The sequence below is a fragment of the Eupeodes corollae genome, chromosome 1, assembly GCF_945859685.1.
Source record: "Eupeodes corollae chromosome 1, idEupCoro1.1, whole genome shotgun sequence".
Taxonomy (NCBI): Eukaryota; Metazoa; Arthropoda; class Insecta; order Diptera; family Syrphidae; genus Eupeodes; species Eupeodes corollae.
Genome location: NC_079147.1, coordinates 145,584,937 through 145,606,250, shown reverse-complemented (window position 1 = coordinate 145,606,250; position 21,314 = coordinate 145,584,937). Strand labels below are relative to the sequence as shown.

At 34.0% G+C, this 21,314-nt stretch overlaps 2 protein-coding genes and 1 long non-coding RNA gene across 3 annotated transcripts; 2 read left to right on the top strand and 1 right to left on the bottom strand.

Moving 5' to 3' along the window:
* Window positions 1-1,128: 1,128 nt before the first annotated feature.
* On the top strand, window positions 1,129-2,718 carry LOC129953383 (uncharacterized). Its single transcript, XR_008782511.1, has 3 exons — window positions 1,129-2,219; window positions 2,282-2,407; window positions 2,487-2,718. It is a non-coding gene; the product is annotated as an uncharacterized LOC129953383 (long non-coding RNA).
* A 2,160-nt stretch (window positions 2,719-4,878) lies between these two features.
* On the bottom strand, window positions 4,879-19,869 carry LOC129945419 (zinc finger and SCAN domain-containing protein 2-like). Its single transcript, XM_056055168.1, has 8 exons — window positions 19,631-19,869; window positions 19,274-19,562; window positions 18,898-18,988; window positions 17,946-18,834; window positions 6,579-6,731; window positions 6,086-6,503; window positions 5,886-6,003; window positions 4,879-5,827 (listed from the first exon to the last, which is right to left on the bottom strand). Exons 1-8 carry the CDS (start codon window positions 19,772-19,774, stop codon window positions 4,960-4,962), a joined length of 2,970 nt encoding a protein of 989 aa, XP_055911143.1. The 5' UTR covers window positions 19,775-19,869; the 3' UTR covers window positions 4,879-4,959.
* On the top strand, window positions 10,630-13,120 carry LOC129953377 (uncharacterized). The gene is made up of 2 exons (XM_056066528.1): window positions 10,630-11,376; window positions 11,452-13,120. Exons 1-2 carry the CDS (start codon window positions 11,367-11,369, stop codon window positions 12,630-12,632), a joined length of 1,191 nt encoding a protein of 396 aa, XP_055922503.1. The 5' UTR covers window positions 10,630-11,366; the 3' UTR covers window positions 12,633-13,120.
* Window positions 19,870-21,314: the final 1,445 nt, after the last annotated feature.

Here is a 21,314-nt window from a genome sequence, read left to right as displayed (position 1 = left end):
CAAAAGCTACGTCAAACCGTGTGATTCAATATTTAGAATCAGAGATTTTCCATACTTTCGGGACCCCTGAACAAATCCACTCCGACAACGGTCGTCAATTTGTGTCCAAAGATTTCAAAATCTTCTTGGATAACTACGGCGTTAAGCATGTGCGAACGGCAGTGTATTCGCCTCAAGCCAACATTTCGGAGCGGGTCAATCGTAGTTTTCTTAGCAAGTTGAGAATTTTAATTTCAAAGGAGCAAAATGACTGGGACATTCACTTGTCCAGTATAGCATGTGCGTTGCGATCCGACATGCACGACGCACTCAATTGTCAACCCTATTTCGCCATGTTTGGACAAAACATGATAAACCACGGTTCTACCTATTCTTTGCTAAGAAAACTAAACGCATTGCACGATCCTGAAATGTTGGTCAAACCGCGCATACTTAAATTGACACTAGCCAGACAGACGTTGTCGGAGAATTTGGACAGGGCATACGTTAAGTCTAAGAATCAATATAATAAAAGGTCGAAAAATGTCACTTACCGTGAAGGTCAGGAAGTGTTCCATAGAAATTTCGCCCAAAGCAATTTTGCGCAAGGCATTAATGCCAAGTTGCTTCCGAAATTTTTAAAATCCCGCGTCAAAAAAGTAGTGGGCAACTGCATGTACGAGCTGGAAACTCGAGCTGGTAAACCTCTCGGCATTTTCCATGCCAAAGACATTCGGCAGTAATGCTGAAAAGAAAAGAAAAATGACCACAAAGTATCGAGTTCAAATTATAAAGAAACTTTGTTAACTTATCTGATTATGTTTGTTTACATTCTTCTGTTTCGGTAAGTGGATTCGCGCCCCACATTTAGCATTTATGCTGGCACAAACGAAAAACCGACAAAACGCGACCCGATATACGTAAACGTAAATATGTATAATATAAAATGAAAACTTTACGATGAGGAATTATAATTCCCCATAAAACTCGATCACTGAAACCCCGTCGGCAATCGATCACTGAAACCCCGTCGGCAAAACGCAACTCTAATCGATTTATTATAAACAAACAATTTTTTTGACACGAATATACCTATTTTAGAAAGAGTTGAACGACCTCTCGTCTTTTAAATTGCGGCATTTAATTTTAAAAACGAGCAAACGGTTTCAAATTTGATTTTTTTTGCATAGCGGATTTTTATCGTCTATCTCATTCATACACGCTCCCGAACAATGGTTGTCGCAGTCACACATGTCCAAAACGAAATTTAGGTACGAATTTTTTTTATATTTTTTGCAATAAAAACACTTTTTGGGAATTAAATTTTTAAAAAACCACTTACACTAATTATCACTAAGTAATCGCAATAGCACTGGCTTAAGAGATTATAAGCAAAATCATCGCTAGAAATAGCACTTGCACCTGTTGTTTACATTTGAACAATTTTTTTTTGCACACACTACCCGGCTACACGAAGAACTAAAGTGGGTTCGTTTCGCATATTCCATATATATTATCTGAAAAACGCGAAGCCCTGTAACCGTATGGGCTTTTGTTATTAAATTTATTCTAATTGAATGAATATTTTTTGAATTCGAATAGAAAATTTGAAACCCACTTGACACCGACCGACGACGACGAACGCTTCCAATTTATGTTCTTTTTTGTATGGCTGTTTGCAATTCCTAGTTGTAAACAAGGTTTAACTACCATCTCGCTTTAAAGCTAGGATAGGTGCACTGCTCCTACTAAAAGGAGATCTTTAGTCTTATGCGTGTGTAGAGTGTTATGTTTTCCCTTTTTTTTACGTAAATGTCACTCGACAGCACTATAATTGAGTGACATTCACCACTCCATTTATAGGATGTATCGGTGATGGAAAATCGCAACTTTGTTGCCGCATCATATGGCAACAGATTCATGTTGCATAACAGGGTTTGAATGCAAGTTAAGGAACAACATTGTATGAGTAATAAAACCTGGAGCTTTTCACCCACAAGTGCATTATGAATAATGGTTGTAGGTCTAAGAAGAAACAAAGGCTGGAAAAGTAGGAGTAGGTGTGTGGGTGTTTATATAGGGTCCATAAAGAAAAAGCGTTGGTAGGAGGTTTCTTTTTTAACCAAGACACCCCAGAGACAAGTCGAGCAGCAGAAATCCTATTACCATACTCACCCAGAAAAAGACTGGCCAATCGGTTATTTCGAAGTCAGATAGGAAATTTAAAACTTTGTTTGAAAGTAAGTAAATTATATCAATATAGTGAAGTTCAAATGAATAAAGAACTTATTTAAATTTTAAGGAAATTAGGACGAACGTCCCATTATACGAGGGAGAATAGATATATATAATCATATATATTTATATATATATACATATATATTCCACCACATTCCCTAAAAGGAATAAAATCATTAAACCGCCTAAGGTAAGGTTTCCTAATTATTTTGGCATAACAAAATTACAATAAACTGGCAGTTCGCTAAAAATTGTGTTTTTTAAACTAGCTAGGTCGTCAAAATAAAATTTGGCGGCCTGAACAAAGGGACCAAAGGGACCTAAGGGAACAAAGGAATACCTATCCTTATGACGGTACAGGAAGTGGTAGCAGAAAAGAAAAGTTAAAGTTCAACAAGGCATAAGACAACGTCAATTTTTAAAATTTGTTTTAATTGCAAAAGTGCATAAAGTGATTTTTATAAATTAGTTAATTTAGTAAAACAAAAAAATTTTAATTTTCTAAAATAATCAAAAAAAAAATCAATTTTTATTAATTAAAAGTGCATATATACATATATATATATATATATATCAGTATCTCTGCGTGTATTCATAAGCGTACACAGATATATATATACATATACTTAAAATTGAATTTTTAGTATTAATTTTGCTATAGTAATTTTTCAAAAAGAAAGTGGTGGTAATTTTTGTGTGATTTTTAAAATAAAAAAAAAAAGGAAAGTGCATATTGCCCATCAGAACCGCCAGGATTCATCGAGGAAGTGGCCACTACATCGAGAATTTTGGGGTAAGTTTTTCATGTAGTTCATGTCCAAATTGACATATATATATATATCATTCAAACGTTACCCCCTTTTTCATTTCTAATTTTACTCTTGTTTTAAATTATTGAAAGCATATATTTTTTTATTGGTTTAAATATAATGACAATAACTTGAATTGTAATTAAAATAAGTCTACCTAATGGAATCATTAAATTATATGCAATATATATAAAAATATGAAATTTTAATTTTCTTTAAAAAAGGGGGAGATGAGGAAGTGAAGATGAAAGGGTAGGAAGGAGGAAAAGAGGAGGTGAATAAAAGGGGTTGTTTAGCGAGAAAGCAACCAGGTAGGGTGGGTAGAGAGCATCTCGCGCATCACTACCAGCTAGATGAAAAGACTGGCATATTTTTTTTGCTAACGAGGAGGTCATCGAATCCACTCTTGAGCTAGTGAGGGATATTTTTATGTGCCAGCAAGGACCTCATCGCAAGAAAACTCGTTACAGACCAGGAAATACGATGGGATGGGCCGGGCAAAAAAGGATGAAAAACTGCGATATTTACTTTGATGACTGCTACCGAGAAAACCAACAACGCTTATTTGGATGCGGCTTTGTCATTGGAGCCAGACTTAGGCAAGAAGTCTTGAGCTATAGGTGCATCAATGAGCGCCTCATGACCAGCCGCATCGATGACAACCCCAAAGATATGTTCTTCGAGCTCTTAGACAAAACATATGAGCAGTGTCCTAGCTACGATATTAAAATTGTCCTGGGCGATTTTAATGCCAAGCTAAGAAGGGAAGACAACTTTGGTAGATCGGGAAAAACAGCCTGCACGACAACACTTCCGACAACGGATTCAGATTCATAGATTTTGCTGCGGGGCGAAACGCCATGGTAAAATAAAAAGTCTGGAATGTTCAAACATGTCCAAAAGTACCCCAGAACAGGAGGTCTAACTCTGCCTTTTTATCCATTTTCTTTAAGGGAAGTTTAAATTAAATAAAATTTGTATCAAAAACAATATCTTTTCTAAATTTCTAGTCAAAATAGTTGTCTTTAAAAAACGAGCATTTTTAACAGGAACAATGGGCAGGTTCAGACGACATAAGGGACTTGAAAGTTAGGCAAGTTTCTATCTGATTAGCCAGCTGCCCAAAAACTACCTTCCAATTAAGGCAACTTTAATGGAAAGTTGACTCGAAAGTTAGTCAAAAAAATCTCCTTAACTATCAAGTCAAGTCTAGTTCTATCAAAATGACAGTTGATAATATTTTTTGATTCAACTGAAAGCTGAACTTTATTACGCTATGATTTATTTATTTTCTGCACAACTTTATTTAAAAGGGTTTCTTATCAATTTTTAAAAGAAATAAATAATATTTTTTTGCCTGAGGAGTGTTTTGAAGATAGTAATTTTGTTGGTACGTTTTGTACTATGAACTTAAATTAGAGGTTTGTGAAGTAAAGTTCTGAATTTGAAATTCATGGAGCTTGAAAAACTAACTAGTTGCCTTGGTCAAAATGTACGTTCAAAGAGTAAAGTTGACTGCGAATGAAGTCCCTTATGTTGGTTGAACCTGCCCTCAAAATACCTGACTAAAATGGTTATATTATACTGTCAGTAAATAGGATGTAGTATTTGCATGCCGTTTCCAATTTCACATAGTTTATAGAGCACTTACTTTAACAAGCAATCAGGTATATCACGAGTTCCATTGTAATGGAAAACATTTATGAATTGCAAAAAACCGTAACACGAAATTCATTCGTAATGAAAAATTGTATGAGATTTTCTATTTCGAACGTATTTAGCAGTAGTTTTTTTTATGGGTTTCTTAAAAGTTTCTAATTACGATGGAATTCGTTAAATCAAAACAAATAAATAATTTTGGTTTTCTTTATTAATAAATCAATCTTTTTTTTGTGCATTCTTAATTTAACCTAAATCAATTATTCTTAATTTATCAAGAGTTCTCATCGGCTTCTACTATTAAACCCAAATCCTCCTCAATACTTTGAATGTTCGAAACAGATTTGCCGTCTGTCTGTATTGGTAGCGTTTCCGTTCCATTTAATTTTGTCCTCCAACATGGTCGATGCGGATTTGTTACCCGAATTTTTTCATAGCGATCTACCCGCTGATCTTCTTTGCTAAAATGCTTTGCCGACTGTCGATGGTTCTTGAGCGCTGTTCCATTGATAAATCCTTCATTACATATTCCACATTTATAGGGCTTCTCACCCGTATGACGGCGAATGTGTAGATTTAAATCGTTTGATTGTGCGAACGCTTTGCTACATTGAGTACATTTATACGGACGCTCACCGGTGTGCACTCGAATGTGTCGTGCCAATTTATTTGGACGCGAAAAGGCTTTCCCGCAGATATTACACAAATGTGGCTTTTCACCAGTGTGAGATCGTTTATGTATCAAAAGATCCTGAGACCGTGGGTAACCTTTGTCACATATGTCGCATTTATATGGTTTTTCGCCGGTGTGTCGTCGTATGTGGATAATTAAGCTAGCTTGGGGAAAACTCTCTCCACAAAACGGACACAGACCATGTTTGTATTTATGCTTTCTCTGTCCTTCCTTGTGGGTTATCATATGACGGAGCAAATTATCCTTGCGGGTGAAACTTTTTTCACAGTGACTGCATTCAAATGAACCAGAAGTTTGGTGTGATTGTTGATGACGAGCCAATGATCCCCGTTTAGAATACACTCTAAGGCAAGTCGGACATTCGAAGGCTTGAATTGGAATTTCTGTTTCTTCATTTCCTTCATGAATGTTACTTTGATTGTCCTCCTCTTGTTCCGATATTATTTCACTGGAATTTAATTATTTTAATTTAACTTTTACATAAACAAACAATTGTTTAAACCTACCAATTTATTTCGTCAAGTTGTTCTACCACCATTGATACAGGTACAACTGACTCTGATTTGATTGACACATTGTCTAAGATTTCACCTTCAACAGATGTTTCGTATTTAATAGGAAAATCTGTAAATGAAGAAAATATTCAATAGAAAACGCCCGTGGTATTCTTCCAATCTATGTTATTCTAATAACCAGCACAACGCACCTTCTATACATTTTATTTCGGCTTTAATTCCTTCTATTTGAATCACTTCACCATTGGACATTGTCAATGAATGACTTTCTATCGATTCCTGTGAGTTTTTTTGTAACATAACATCGTATATTTGGGCGTCCTGCACATCAACAACCTCTTCTTCAAAATCGTATTCCTCTTCGGTTGGTTCCCTTGATAATTCATTGAGAATATGGTAATCTTCTTCGTCTGGTGGAGTAGAATTGATTTCTTGAACATAACTATTCTCTTCTTGGACTTCATCCAACTTTAGGACCACACTATCAAAATACTCCTTGAGTCTTCTCTCGCTTTCCTCGACTTTGACCAGAAAATCGTATGCCTCGAGAAGTCTTTCTGTGCATGCCATACAAATACGAGTCGGTTGTATATTTTCATTTGATGCAATCTACGAGTACGAATTTTATATGATTAAGGTTCACTAAGGCGTCCAGCAGGTGATATTATTTATAATTTTTCTTACCACAACATTTGAGATTTTCCAAAGAATCTCTTTGAGTTCAATTTTTGTTTCATATTCTACGCAATCATAGAGCGAATTAGAAACATCCATATTATTATTTAAACAAGTTCGACATGTTAAATGATCCAAATAAACAATACTTTCCATTTTAAATTTTATTTTTTATTATCACGAAAAATGTTTTATTAATTTTTTCTCAGAAAAACTCATCACAAAAACGAAAAATAATTTAAATACATTTCAATCGTGCAGATTGCAGATAAGAATGACAGACAGCAGTTTTTTGTGTTCACATATTTTATAACACAAGCACTAGATGCGCCGATTGTGCATGGTGGTAAGGTAGTGTTTTCGTATTTTATGTATGTTAAAGGCACGTTTTCACTCAAAACACTTCCAAGTAGTTTTGTTATAAATTAAATTATATTTTTGTTATGTTTAAAGAAATCTTAAAACTTTAATTATTATTGTAGTGATAACAATTTTAACTTAAGAATATTATTTTTCCGTGGATGCTTTAAAGTCTAGATTACGAATAGAGTTCTTAAAGTTTTAATTTTTATTTGTAGGTATAAAGTCGTAAACTGTTGTGATATTAATATATTTTTATTTATTCTAATTTAATGTTAACTACACTTTTTTCAATATATAAAAACAAACTTAATTTGTTTGAACTGAATGAATAAATATCTAAATTTGTTAATGATGATGATCTACATACATAATGATGTAGCTGTTTTATAAATTAGTTTTTAATTTCTACAATCTTTCATGTGCGATACATAGTTTTATAATCAAAATGGGAAAATGTTTTGTATGGGAATCTTTTTCTATTTAAAAAAAAAAAACAGATATTTTTCGAAAGATATCTTAGAAATATAAACCCTTAAATTAAAAATCAAAAAACATAATTGTTCTTAAATTTCCAAACGTGTGTGGAACAACATAGTTCTTTGCAGTTTATAGCGTTTTCAATTACATTTCATTTTTGTCTAAATATAGAAGGATGTAGGTAAAATGTAGAATTGACGAAAATTGGATAAGGACAGAAATTCAAAATGTAGATTTCCATTCACAGACACAATTTGTCCTTTGACATACATCAAATAAATGAATCGGTTAGCACCCATGAAACATATGTAATTCCAATCTTTTTGTAGCACAATCAAGTTATTGTTGTAGTATTCAAACCCTAGAAATAATATTGTTTTGTATTTGTTTCGCATTTCCCATCAGTGACAACAGAACTCGCACAGAGGAATGGTTGAGAGTTGTTAGTCACTAGGCCCTAGTTCTCAACGGACTGTTGCGCCACCCAAATTATTTATTTTTTATTTGTTTCGCATTGCAGCCAATGAGTTCTTGAAGTGATATTTCATGTAGGTATATTATGTATAATTTTAATTGTTCTATTTTTTACTTCGCCATTTTATGTGGAAAAACGCTCTGGACGCTCTACCTGTGGTCCAAAATGACCTGGTTGTATACAGAATGATAGATCTTGACTGAGCACAACTTTTACTAGTACTGTTTTCAGCGGTTTAGGAGGGAGCGGTGGTCAAACGGTGCACTTCATTTTTGTGGGTGTATTTGACTTCACCATTTTATGCGGGAAAACGCTTTGGGCTCTCAACCAGCGCTCCAAAATGACCTGGCTGTATCTAGAATGATAGATCTTGACTAGGCGCTACTTTCTCTAGTACAAGTGAAAATTCTATTTTCAGCGGTTTTGGAGTGAGAGGGGGGCAAACGATGCACGTGAGTTTTGTGGGTGTTTTTGAGTTCGCCATTTTATGTGAAAAAACGCTCTGGACGCTTAACCAGCGCTCCAAAATGACCTGGCTGTATGCAGAATGATAGATCTTGACTAGGCGCAACTTTTACCAGAAAAAGTGAAAATCCTGTTTAGAAGGGAGCGGTGGTCAAACGGTGCAATGATGACTTTATTATCGAAATGAGTGTTCGTTAACGAAAACATTGCGCGCATTTTGGCTATTTTACGATAGATGTGGTTCGACTCTTCAACGTTTGGTGGCCAAATTTGAGAAGACCGGTTCAGCTAACATCCGTACGTTAAAAGAACGCAAGATCGGCCGAGAACATCGCCGCGGTCCGTGAAAGTGTACAGCAGAACCCGAGACAGTGCACAAGAACTCGGCCTTTTGCTGACTTTAACTTGGCGAAATTTGCTCAAAGTTCATGACCATGGACAACGCCGTTTGTTCGGAAGAGGACCCTAATTTTGGCCGAAAAATAATCTTTAGTAACGAGACGCATTTTTTGATGAATTGCTGTGTTAAAAAGCAAAATTACCGTATATGGGACGACACCAACTCAAGCTAGATTCACCAAGTGATAAAGTTACCGTTTGGTGTGGATTTTGGACCGGCGGCGTAATTGATGCGTACTTTTTTGAAAACGACATTAGTTAGGCGGGCACCATCAACAGCGAGCGCTACATAACGATGATAACTAATTTGTTATGACCCAGATGAACCATATGGGCCTAGACGACATGTGTTTCCAGCAGGGCGCCGCAACGGGCCACACAGCAAATGCCACGACATCTACACACAACATCTACCCGCTCTTATTGAAAACCCTATAGTAAGAAAATTATAAGCGAAGCTTTTTAATTATATTTTATTCCGTCAATTTAAAATGTTATAACTAAATAAATATAAAAATAAAGCTCTTGCAAAACATTCGTTTTTATGATAACGAAGAAATAAGTAATATAGAACTATTATATTTTAAAACAGATTTAGAAATTTTACAGCTTAAACTTTCACACGTATTAAAAAAAAACTAAGGAAAATCTACTGTTAAATTACTAATCAACTCAAAATTAAACTCTTACAACCCCTTTTTTGTTTAAACTTGCAGTTTGACGTTAACAAGATTCCAACCGAAAAAAAAATCCCTTTTTTCTTTTCGCCTATTACGAGTTTTAGGCGAAAAAAAAATCATGTTCGAAAGGTTCCCCTTATTTGCAGCACTCAGTTCGGGCGGAATGAAACGTCATTCATATTCACTTATTTTTTGGAAGCGAACAGGAAAACAACAAATATTGATTTAAGTTATTAAATTCATTAGTATTAAAAAAAATAATACAAAAACTATAATATTTATGGTATGCTGCTCAATAACATACAGAAAAGCCCTGAAATAGCACGCGGCTTGGTTAAAGATAGCAAGGACAAAATCAATGCATTTTGGAAGCGGATCACTTGGAACTCAACAGCGCAAGGCCTGCAATCAAAACTGAATGTTTTTTTTATTCTCTCCTGGCGAGGAGGCTATTTACCATCTCGTTGGAATGAAGGAAACAATTAAGGGTGTTGGAACTTCGCAATCTTTTAGATTGAACCTAACCCAAAAAAGAAAACAAGGCGATGAAGAAAATCAAAGTCCAATTCGGGATTAGTTTTGCACAATTGTTGTTTATGAAAATCAAAACCAACAAGGCGCTGAAGCTCCACCATTACCGCTTTCGGATACTCAGATTGCACCTGAAAATAGCATCGACCAATCAACCACTTCTGCTTCGACCAGCCGGAATGCCAGGGAACAAAAAATTGGGAAAATGAGTAGGGTAAAGGTGTCAACAGTGAATCAGGGTACACAGTGAATCATTTGCTCTCACGATGTATTTTTTTATTTTATAATAAATCTGAATAAGAGAAAAGATCACCTTTGTTCATTTCATCCCTTTAAACCATCAGTCTGCGTGATCCCTTGATCGGAGTCGGTCGTTTTTTAGTGTTTGTGTTTTCTGCATTGGTAAGTAATGTTTTGTTTTCTATTTGTTTTTCTTCTCATTTAATAACTGTGCATCGTAACTGCATTTGGGTCATACATTTGTATTTGTGGTTACATTGACTTAAAAATTTGTGTCAACATGTTTACTTGTGTGCAATATTTAATATAATTTGAATGTGTTTTTGTTAAAATAACAACATGGTACACAGTGAATCAATTGAATATGTTATTCATTTTTCTATGTTGGTGTAAATGTTTTTTTTTTGTTTGTAGTTTGATATGGCACGTACAAAAACAGACCGTAAAGTGGGTTCGCATTCTTCAGAGCAGATGCAAGCTGCTCTCGATTTGATCAAAAAAGGGAAAAGCATCAGAGAAGCTGCAAAATTAAAAAATTTATCGTTTACAACCCTGTATCGGTATTACAAAAAAATTAAAAACAATCCAGAACAAGCGAACATCAGACTTGTTCCGAACTATGAAATTAACAAAGTTTTTACCGACGCTCAAGAGCAGACTCTAATAGCCTATCTGAAGGAATCCGCCTATCTTTTTTATGGCCTTTCCAACATTGATTGCCGAAAGCTGGCTTATGAAACAGCTTTAATAAATAAAATCAAAGTTCCCGAGAGCTGGACGAAAAACCAAATGGCAGGCATCGACTGGTTGAAAGGTTTTTGAGCCCGACATCGAGATGTCTCATTGAGAATCCTTGAGAGCTGCAGTTTAGCGCGGGCAACGGGATTTAATAAATTCAATGTTGACCTATATTTCAACAATCTGGAGAGGGTTTTAATTAGACATCCACAATTTTCCAACGGGACAAGAATTTTTAATTTAGACGAAACTGCCACCACAACCGTTCATAAACCTTTAAAAATTCTAGCCCCGAAAGGAATACGGTGCATTTCTAAGGTTACCAGTGGGGAAAGAGGCACTTTGTCAACAACATGTGCAATAATTTGTGCAAGTGGAATAGCGCTTCCACCCGTAATTGTTTTTCCCAGAAAGAATTTCAAAAATCATATGCTACACGGTAAAGTAAATTTGCGTTCCCATAACTAATTCCATTTGTTGTCATAGTTGTTTGTTTTTATTTGCTACTACATAGGCACACCCCCCGGTACTTTAGGTTTGGCTACTCCAAGTGGATGGATGAACTCGGAACTCTTTCCAGAAGTGATGAGGCATTTTATACAACACAGTTGTTCATCTAAAGAAAACCCTTCGCTTTTATTGCTTGACAACCATGAGTCTCACCTTTCAATTGAGTCCTTGGAGTTAGCGAAAACTAACGGCGTAACCATGCTAACCCTGCCACCTCATTCATCCCACAAAACTCAGCCTCTCGATGTGGGCCTGTTCAAGCCATTTAAATGCATCTATAACGCGTGCATGGATTCCTGGATGATGAGGCATCCAGGTCAGCCCGTTACCATATATGACGTGGGTGCTTTAGTTGGTGAGGCATATCAAAAATCTATGACGCCGACATCAATCACAAATGCTTTCAAGAAAACAGGCATATATCCATTCGATAGAAATGTTTTCGGTGAAGTTGACTTTTTGCCCAGCTCAGTCACTGATCGTCCTGAACCCACTGAAAATGAAGAATTTAATCATACCGAGAAGAATAAAGAGTCAGAAGAGATTGGAAATATCCCTCCCACCGAATTTGTAAGTCCTTCGCAATTCAAGCCTCCCATAAAAGCTAAGCCAAGGACAAATAACAGGCAAAATAAAAAGAAAGGAAGGAGTCTCATAGCCACTGACACCCCAGAGAAAGAAGAAATTTTGCAAAACAAAATCAGAAAGGTTCAACCAAAAAAAAAACAAAAGACTGTAAGAAAAATACTTCAAGAAATATCAACCTCAGAATCTGATTCAAGCATGGTTCTTGAAAGAGACGATATCATGACAGATGAGGATTCCGATAAAACTGATGATATCAATGATATTGAGAACAATGAACAGCTTGAGCCAGAGGATCCCATCAGAGATGCTATTCCAGGTGATTTTATTTTAGTTGAATTTAAAGGAAAGCGAAATTTCGTATATTATGTCGCTAAGATCTTAGCGCTTGAAGAAAACGGATACCAAGTGGCTTACCTGAGAAAAAAATCGATGAACCAATTAATTTTCTCACTGCCAGACGTTCCGGACAAAGCTACTGTTCTTAAATGGGACATAAAAATGATTCTTCCTAAACCATCTGACATTGGAAGCACTTCAAGACTAAGAAATTCAAATTTTTCATTTAATTTCAACTTTTTAAACATGGATGTTCGCTAGAAAGCTATATATTTTAATCAAATGAATTACTTTCCTTATTTTTTTTTTAAATTATTTTTCTTTATTTTCGCCTTGTGATTTTTTTTTATACATGAAGAGTTTTATTTTATTTTATTTATTTTTTTTTAGTTATAAATGAAGAGTATTTATTTTTGTTAAGTTTTTATCATTAAATAAAATATGACTGATAGATATAAAAAATAAGTATAAAACAAAAAGCTTTGTTTTTTTTCTTAAAAGACTGTTCTAACATCGCTGATTCATTGTGTACCAGTCACTAATTCACTGTGTACACCTAAAGTACACAGTGAATCAAGTGTTAAGGTAAGTTAAAAACATTTTTTTTATTTTCTCGAAAGCATAAAGTTTTGAAATTTTGTGCTTAAATTGAAGAAAATATATTGAAAATGCTGTGAAAAAAAATGTCATGTCTACTATTATAAATGCGAGCTTAACAGCCCAAAATGTAAAAATTGATCCACTGTTGACACCTTTACCCTACCCTAGAAGTAGTCATGGAGGAGCTTCAAACTCAAAAAGACCTTTATTTTTTGGATCTTTATTTAATACAAACAAAATATAAATCCTTTGCTCTCATCACAAAACAATTTTTTGCGGGCTAAGCTCTATGAACACGTCAATTATTCGAACTGTTATTTTATAAGGGGGAAACTAGCAATAACTTTTAAAGTTCCGGGCGAACACCAATATTTCGGGCGAACTATTTTCCGGGGGAAACTCATAATAAGGTTGAATATCTTATATTAATTTAAATCAAATTAAATTTTATTATTTAAGCTGTCATGACTGTGCGTTTTTTGTAGGTAGGCTAAATAGCCAAACATCTGTAGATGTACGAAATCTGAAAATAGCAGTAGAAATTTCGATGAAAGGTGGATTATACGAAATATAAGGGAAAATCCCATAATAAGGGCTCCCAAGCTCGCTGACGAGGCCCGTGTATATACTGGGAAAAATAAATATCTTGAATAGATTTAACTACAAAATTTGGCAGGCGCGAAGTTTCGATTAATTTGAAGTGAATGTTGTCGGTCATATTTTTGATTTAAGATGAACAATTGTAATAAATGCAAAAATGCAATGCGAGGAGAATTGGGTATTAGGTGTGCGGGAGTTTGCAGTAAAATATTCCACTTTACAATCAAATGTAGTGGTATAGACTCGAATAGTAGTAGTATATTTATACTTGAAACAGAGTACGGTAAATATATGAGGACTGTATAATATACATAGCAAACATTGATGCAGTAATAAAAGAAATGCATGAAGCTGTAAAAAAATAAATAGTTGTTACCTAAGTGAGTACAAAAAGAAATTTGAAGATTCCCTAAAACAGAATTAATATGAACTTAAGAGCCTTTTAAAGACTATTGAAACTAGATACATGGAAAGAAATATACTTTGAAAAATGCACAGTTTGCTTGTGAAAAAAGTGTTAATCAAGTAAATGAATTAAGCGAATCTTTACAAAATCAAAGTGACAAAATAAATGATGGTATAAATAAAATTGCAACGGTTTCTGAATCGATCATGAACATACAAAAACAAATATCGCCAAAAAAAGTTGATAATAGCGACAATAATATGAAAGAAAGTGTCAAACATATAGCAAAGTCAGTTAGTGCACTCACTCACGAAAAAATAGAATAGCAGCAATATTATAAACCAAAACAAAGATAAAAGCTCTTTTGCCGACATATTAAGAAAATGAGTCATCGGTCCTTGTCTATCCAAAAGCTAAGCAAATGAGATTCGTAACCAAAAAAAAAATAAAGAAATAGATCATCAGTGAGCGTGGTTAGTAGAAAGATGGGGGACCGTCTCGAAACCTACCGCGTGCTGTTGTCATGTGTTTCTTTCTTTCTGTTGTTCTTTCTCTTCTGTCTTGTATTAATGTCTTATGTTATTATCACCTTACATAGCCTAGTTGCTCAAGGTGCTGTGTTCTCTACTCTGCACATTTATGTGCAGAATAGTGTGAAATGTAATGTAATGTAAATCCAACTAGTTAATAGTGTTGTGAACAAAAATGATGGAGGGTTAATTATTAAATGTGGGGACAAAGTATTTTCAGAAAAATTAAAAATTGAAAGTAAATTTTAAGATCAGTATAATGTTATAGTACCTACTAAACAAAACCCAAAAGTTTGTATTATGAGTTTAGAGAATGATGAAAAATAAAATAAAATCGACAATAAAATATAGAAACAACATTCTGAACTAAGTGACTGTGAAATAAAACTAGTGCATGTATTCAAAAATAAAAATAAATGGAAAAATTTGAGAAGGCACTTTTTTTGATGACAAGAATTACTCTTGGAGAATTGCGATTGGTGCGATTTATAAAAATCATGTATACTCGTTCATATATACAAATAAGTCTAGTCTAAAAAACCTTAACCTTGTTACACTCTTTCTGAACACATCTTTTCTTGTTTTGGTTGTTAATGCCATCTATCTGTAACTCAGAAAAAGAGAAGGGAAAAACAAATTCACCACGATCCACCGTTATAAGGTTTACCGTAATTTATTGACAAACGAAAATTTGTTGCTAGCATTAATTTGTGAAAACCAGAGAGAGAAAGAAATATCAAATATTTCATTATCTTTCTGCTCTCTGAGGTGAAAACATGTATACACCGATACGAATTCAACACGCTATAAAAATGAGAGTAAGAGGTTTCGAAGAGACGGAGACGAGGAAATTTAGCTCTCTTGATTAGTTTTTTCTCTCCGACAGGTACTACCAAATAATGGAATTAGAAAACATAAAAATAGGGTTGGGTTAAATGCCCAGTAAGGGAATATTTTAATCTTACGAAGTGCTTTAAATGTTAGGGTTTTAACCACAAATCAAGTGCTTTTAAAAACAACATGGCCCGCGTGAAATGTGGCGGGGACCACCCAGTGAAGGACTGTACAAGTGAGGAAGTTTCATATAAAAACCGTATGGAATTGAATAAAGTTAAAGGAACGTCAATTGCGAACATCAAGCGAATGACAGGAACTGTCCTGTATTCCTTCGAAAAATATAAGTGATAAAAGAAAGAACTCAATATTAGCAATCAAAATAACTAAGTTACTGGAGTTCTAATCAGCAGGGCCTAATAAATAACTTTAATGACATTGAATTTATAGACAACAATAATAATTTTGATGCTCTTGTCTTTTCTGAAACCCGTTTTGACAAACTATATAGACAATAGTGAACTAAATTTACCAAACTATTGTATGCCGTTACGTTGCGATAGTACAAGCAGCCATACAGGCGGTGTGGTTTTTTATTTTAAAAAAGATATGAGATATATAATTGTTAGTGAAATATATGATTCCATAAAGATTTGGTGTTTATGCTATGAGATATTTACAAAAGAATTTAAAGAAACTGTTGCGATATTGTACAGATCACCAATTATTTCTGACCGTGAAGTTTGTGTGGCATTTTCAAGTTGGCTTGATATAATATTCCATACTAATTCCAATGAAGTGATTCTGGCGGACTTTAATATTAATTTAATGGATATAAGTTATACCTACACTAAAGCTTTCTGTCATATTTTAACCCAAAACAACCTGAAGCAAGTAATAAATATACCAACAAGGATCACGGACCGTTCCCAGTCATTGATTGACTTCGTTATATGCCCCAAAGAGATACCAATTTGGGTACACACGGTTCCGGAATTAAAAGTTAGTGACCATGAAGCAATCAATATAAAAGTTCCGGTGGCTTGTAGAGAAATAAAAAACTTTAAAAAATGTATTAATCTATTGAAATATAATGAAATTCAGTTTAGAGCTATTCTAAGTGATAAATGTGAGCAGTTAAGTCTTGATACTAATTTTAATATGTTATCATTTTTTTTACAAGATAGCTTATTATATTTTGTTCAAGAATTAACTAAAAAAACCAAGTACACGAATCTAATAAATGGTTCACAAACGAATTAAGAACTTTGAAATTAAAAAAAAAATACAGTGCTTTCGTAGAGCGCGTATATTCAATAGGTCCAATGATTGGATTTCTTACAAAAATGTACGTAATTGTTACAAAAATAAACTTAAACAAACAAAAACGAATTACATCTGTAATAAAATTGAGTCTTGTCAAAATCAAAAGGATATGTGGCGAACGATAAAAAAATTGGTTTTAAAAAAATTTAAATTAATGAAGTTCGTTTCGGTGATAAGCTGGAATCGGGAAACTCTGTGATTGCTAATAAGTTTAAGTATCGGAAATGAAGTGTTTTTAAATTTAGGGAAATAGACCTAAATAACTTAAGAAATATATGCAAAACCATGAATACAAAAGTGCCATGAACCTTAATGTTAATATTGTCTTAGACTGTTTCGATTTTAAGGGCCAATAATATTAAAAATAGTTAATGAAATTGCCATAATAAGATACTGTTGGAAAAGTGGACAACATGTTTTGAATTCTGGTTCATTTTCATTACTTTTTTTTGACCGAATGCATTGTGTACGAGTTTAGCAGATGGATGGATATTCCCAGATGGATTGACAGAGCAGGAAAATGAAATATGTATAAACAAAATTCAACGTTTATTTTCACTATCAATCAAATTAGCTTTGCATTTCCTTTCTTCCTTCTTGAATTATGCGATGGACAATTCTTGAGAAATCGAAACAAATTATAAAAATGTATTTGTTCTTATAGCAAGTCAGAAATGTTGTTTATAATTCTGAGAATACGCAAATCTCTGAGAAATATAAGCTGGCAAAATGTCAGTGTGAAAATTCAGACTCTGGTTTTATAATTGTTATGAAAGTATGTTCTTTTTAAGCAGTCAGATTCGAAGGAAAAAAAACAACAGATAAAACATAGTTAAAAAAAATAATATCCATATAAAGGCCTTAAAATGTATTAAATATAAATAAATATAGACCGAGACTAAATTGTAAGTCGGCAGCGTAATGTTTCTCTGTGAATTCACAACAGACTCTAGTTTCAATTTAGTATTGTTATATTTTTCTAATTTGTATGCCCGAACTATTCTAAAATCTTTTGACTAATTTGACCATTTATGTCATATTTTCTTTTATTGATTTGTATTTCTAAGGTTAACTGAATATAGAAAATAATTTAGAGGTCCTAAAAACAAAAATCTCATATTTTACTAAAATTAAAAATTAATTTTCCTGCATCAAACATATATACATTGATATTTTTTCTTGAAACGGTGGTGTTGACAACAAAGATAATAGAAATCATTCTAAAATAAAATATTTGCGTATAATGTTTTACAATTTATTTCTTATTGAACTTTAAAAGTCTTGCTCTACTTCTCCCCTCGTCATTGTTATCGATTCTTTTATATCCTTAACTGCTATAACTTTTTTTTCATCTCCCTTAGTTGTCCAACAAGCTCGATGTGGATTCGTAACACGAATTTTCTCATAACGATCTGGAACTTTTTGGTCATCTTCGTAATGTGATGCTGATTTTCTGTGATTCTTTAATATGGATCCATTTATAAAACTTAAATTACAAACATTACACTTATACGGTTTCTCCCCAGTATGACGACGAATGTGCAAATTCAGGTCGTTGGATTGGGCGAATGCCTTATCACATTGATTGCATTTATATGGTCGTTCACCAGTGTGAACACGAATGTGTCTGGCTAATGAGTTAGTTCTGGAAAAAGCCTTACCACATGTTGTACACACATGTGGCTTCTCGCCAGTGTGTAAACGTTTGTGTATCGTCATATCTTGAAGACGAGGATAGCCCTTGCCACATATTTCACACTTATATGGTGTTTCACCTGTATGCCGTCGAATGTGAATTATCAAACTTGCGGCGGGAAAACTTTCACCACAATGCGGACAAAGCCCATGCTTGTACTTATGCTTCTTAGGAACATCTTCTGTTACTTTGTGTGTTATCATGTGTCGCAGAAGATTATCCTTTTTTGTAAAACTTCGAGCACAGTGATTACATTGAAACGAACCAGATCCCAAATGACACTTTTGATGACGTTCTAAGGTTTCGGTAGAGAAGAATTTCCTTGCACAAGTTTCACATTGAAAAGCTGCATCTTCGATTAAACTAGGAGCTTTTCCTTTCCTACCAACTTTTTCTTTTTTTGGCTTTTTTATTTTATTCAGTTTTTGTTCCTTTGTTTTAATTCTTCGCTTAGGAGATGCATTCAAGTCTCTAAAATCAAAAGCATATTTAAAATTATTTTATTTGCCTTCTCCAAACCAACTTACTACTTACTCAGATATTTCTTCGGCTTTGTCATCTAGAATTTCAATGGAAATTGGAGACTTTGATTCGGATGGCAAATTTTCATCTGCTTCAACTGTCTCTGTTGGTATATCATTTTTTTATTTTAAATCTGTATAGTTTGTAAGATTTGTTGACTAAGCACGAGCAATGAATGGAATTTATGAATTAAACTTCAGTGTTTTTATGAATAAATCGTAAGTCTACATAAAACGTCCCAGTAGCTGTTACTTTTTTACTGTTTCTCGCTGTTGGACTCCAAAATTGTGTCTTCCAAATAACATTATGAGTATTGACTAAAAAGTATTGTCATTTTCCTTGCTCGTACTTAACAACAAACAAAAAGTTACTGAAGATAGAATCATACCTTCTTTAGTTGGACTACTTGTTTCTGTCTTAAATGTTATGAGATCTAAAATATTTTCATCAACTTCTTCAATAATAAAACCATCATTTGATGTTGAATCTATAGTTGTTGTTATTTGTTGATCGTCCTCATCTTCAACTCTCTCCTCACACTTCTTGACATCCTCAAAATATTCATTGAGACGTCTTTCACTTGTCTCGATTTGTGTTTGGAATTCATAGGCTTTGAGCAGTTTTTCTGTGCATTCAGTACATATTCGTGTAAGTTGTATGGTTTTATTCCAATCAATCTTTTAACAATTTAAACAAAAAAATTGCATTATTCGATTCCATTTATCAAAATTTAGATTTTTCTTACCACAATACTGGACACTTTCGAAAGGATCTCTTTAAGTTCAATTTTTCTATCAAACTCAAAACTATCATGTAATGAATTAGAAACTTCAACATTTATTAAACAAGTTCGGCAAGTAAGTTGATCCATAAATACGATATTTTCCATTTTTGTGCTTTGCAGTTATTTTGTTATTTTATTATTTTGGTAAAGTAAAATTTCATATTATCACAAAACCACAATTCACAATCTGTCATCAAAAAAGTGACAGAAACAACAAAACGCTTTGTTAACATAAGTTCTAGATGGGACATTCATAGTGCAGGCAAGGTAGTTTTGTGAAAAAATAGTATAAGGGACTATTCACATGGGAGCGGCCAACGAATGGACGAATATTCGCATTTTCTTTTTTCATTCGTCCATCGTTCAAAAAAAAACCAAAAGTAAATTTGAGGTTAATCGCACTTGAATAATTGATAAATTAGCTGTTTTTTCAAATACCTTAAAATGAGGTTGGGTGCGACCCACACTGATAATTTCCTATCCTTGCACGTGAATTTGGTAACAGCAAAAATCAACGCCAAAACAAACGTTGTGCTCCAGATCATCTGAAGCACGTTGTGTAACTAGAAAGTAGTGCGCCTTCGAGTACTAATAATTAAGTTTTGGTCATAACCAAAATTCTTATTTTGATTTTATAACATCCAAACAACCGAATGTTAATAATATGATAAATATTAATGAACGAAATCAAACCGCCGCCGACGCAAGCTCGGAAATGTTAACTGATAGGGATAAAGATCTTATGGACAGCAACTGGACCACAGTGCTATCGAATTTAAAACATGTAGCCAAAAATGATGGCAAAAAAAGAAAATTAAAAGAATGTTCTAATAAATTATCAAACAACACCTTCCATGCATTATCGGGTATGGAACATGCATACGCAGTTCTGCCTGATCAACAAACAAAAAACGGCGCGAGAACAAACGTCACTGATTCAACCAACACCAGTCACAACAACAATCAATCAACCGAAGCAGAGGCTTCCCAGTACTCGTCAAATCTAATTATTTTTGATGCAAATTGAGCTTTAATAACTGATCCACTTAATGTTGCTGCCCTCGAATGTAAAGCTAGTGATCTAGGCGCGAAAACAAACGTCACTGATTCAACCAACACCAGTCACAACAACAATCAATCAACCGAAGCAGAGGCTTCCCAGTACTCGTCAAATCTTATTATTTTTGGTGCAAATTGTGTTTTAATAACTGATCTACTTAATGTTGCTGCTCTCGAATGTAAAGCTAGTGATCTAAGATATAAATTTGTAAATTTAGGTTACAGAAAAACCAAAGTATATGAACTATGTAGATAACGTAGATGTACATAAGCTAGGAATTGAAAAACTCAGAGGTACCGGCTTTGGGGCTTTCTCATTTTCACCTAAAGAAACTAAACGGGTATCTATTTTGCTAAAAGGTATTGACGGCGACATAGATTCCGAATCGATCCGAAAGGCTTTAAACCAACCCGTGCCAAATGTTAAACTAAGTAAAATTTCACAATTTACCTCTACTAAAACCAAAGAGCAAGGTCTCAAATTAAACATGTTTGTTGTTCAACTAGAAGTTGGAGAGTCTCTTAAAGATTTCATGAAAATAGTGTCTGAAACACAAACACGCTTCACCTGACGTTTACGAGTTCA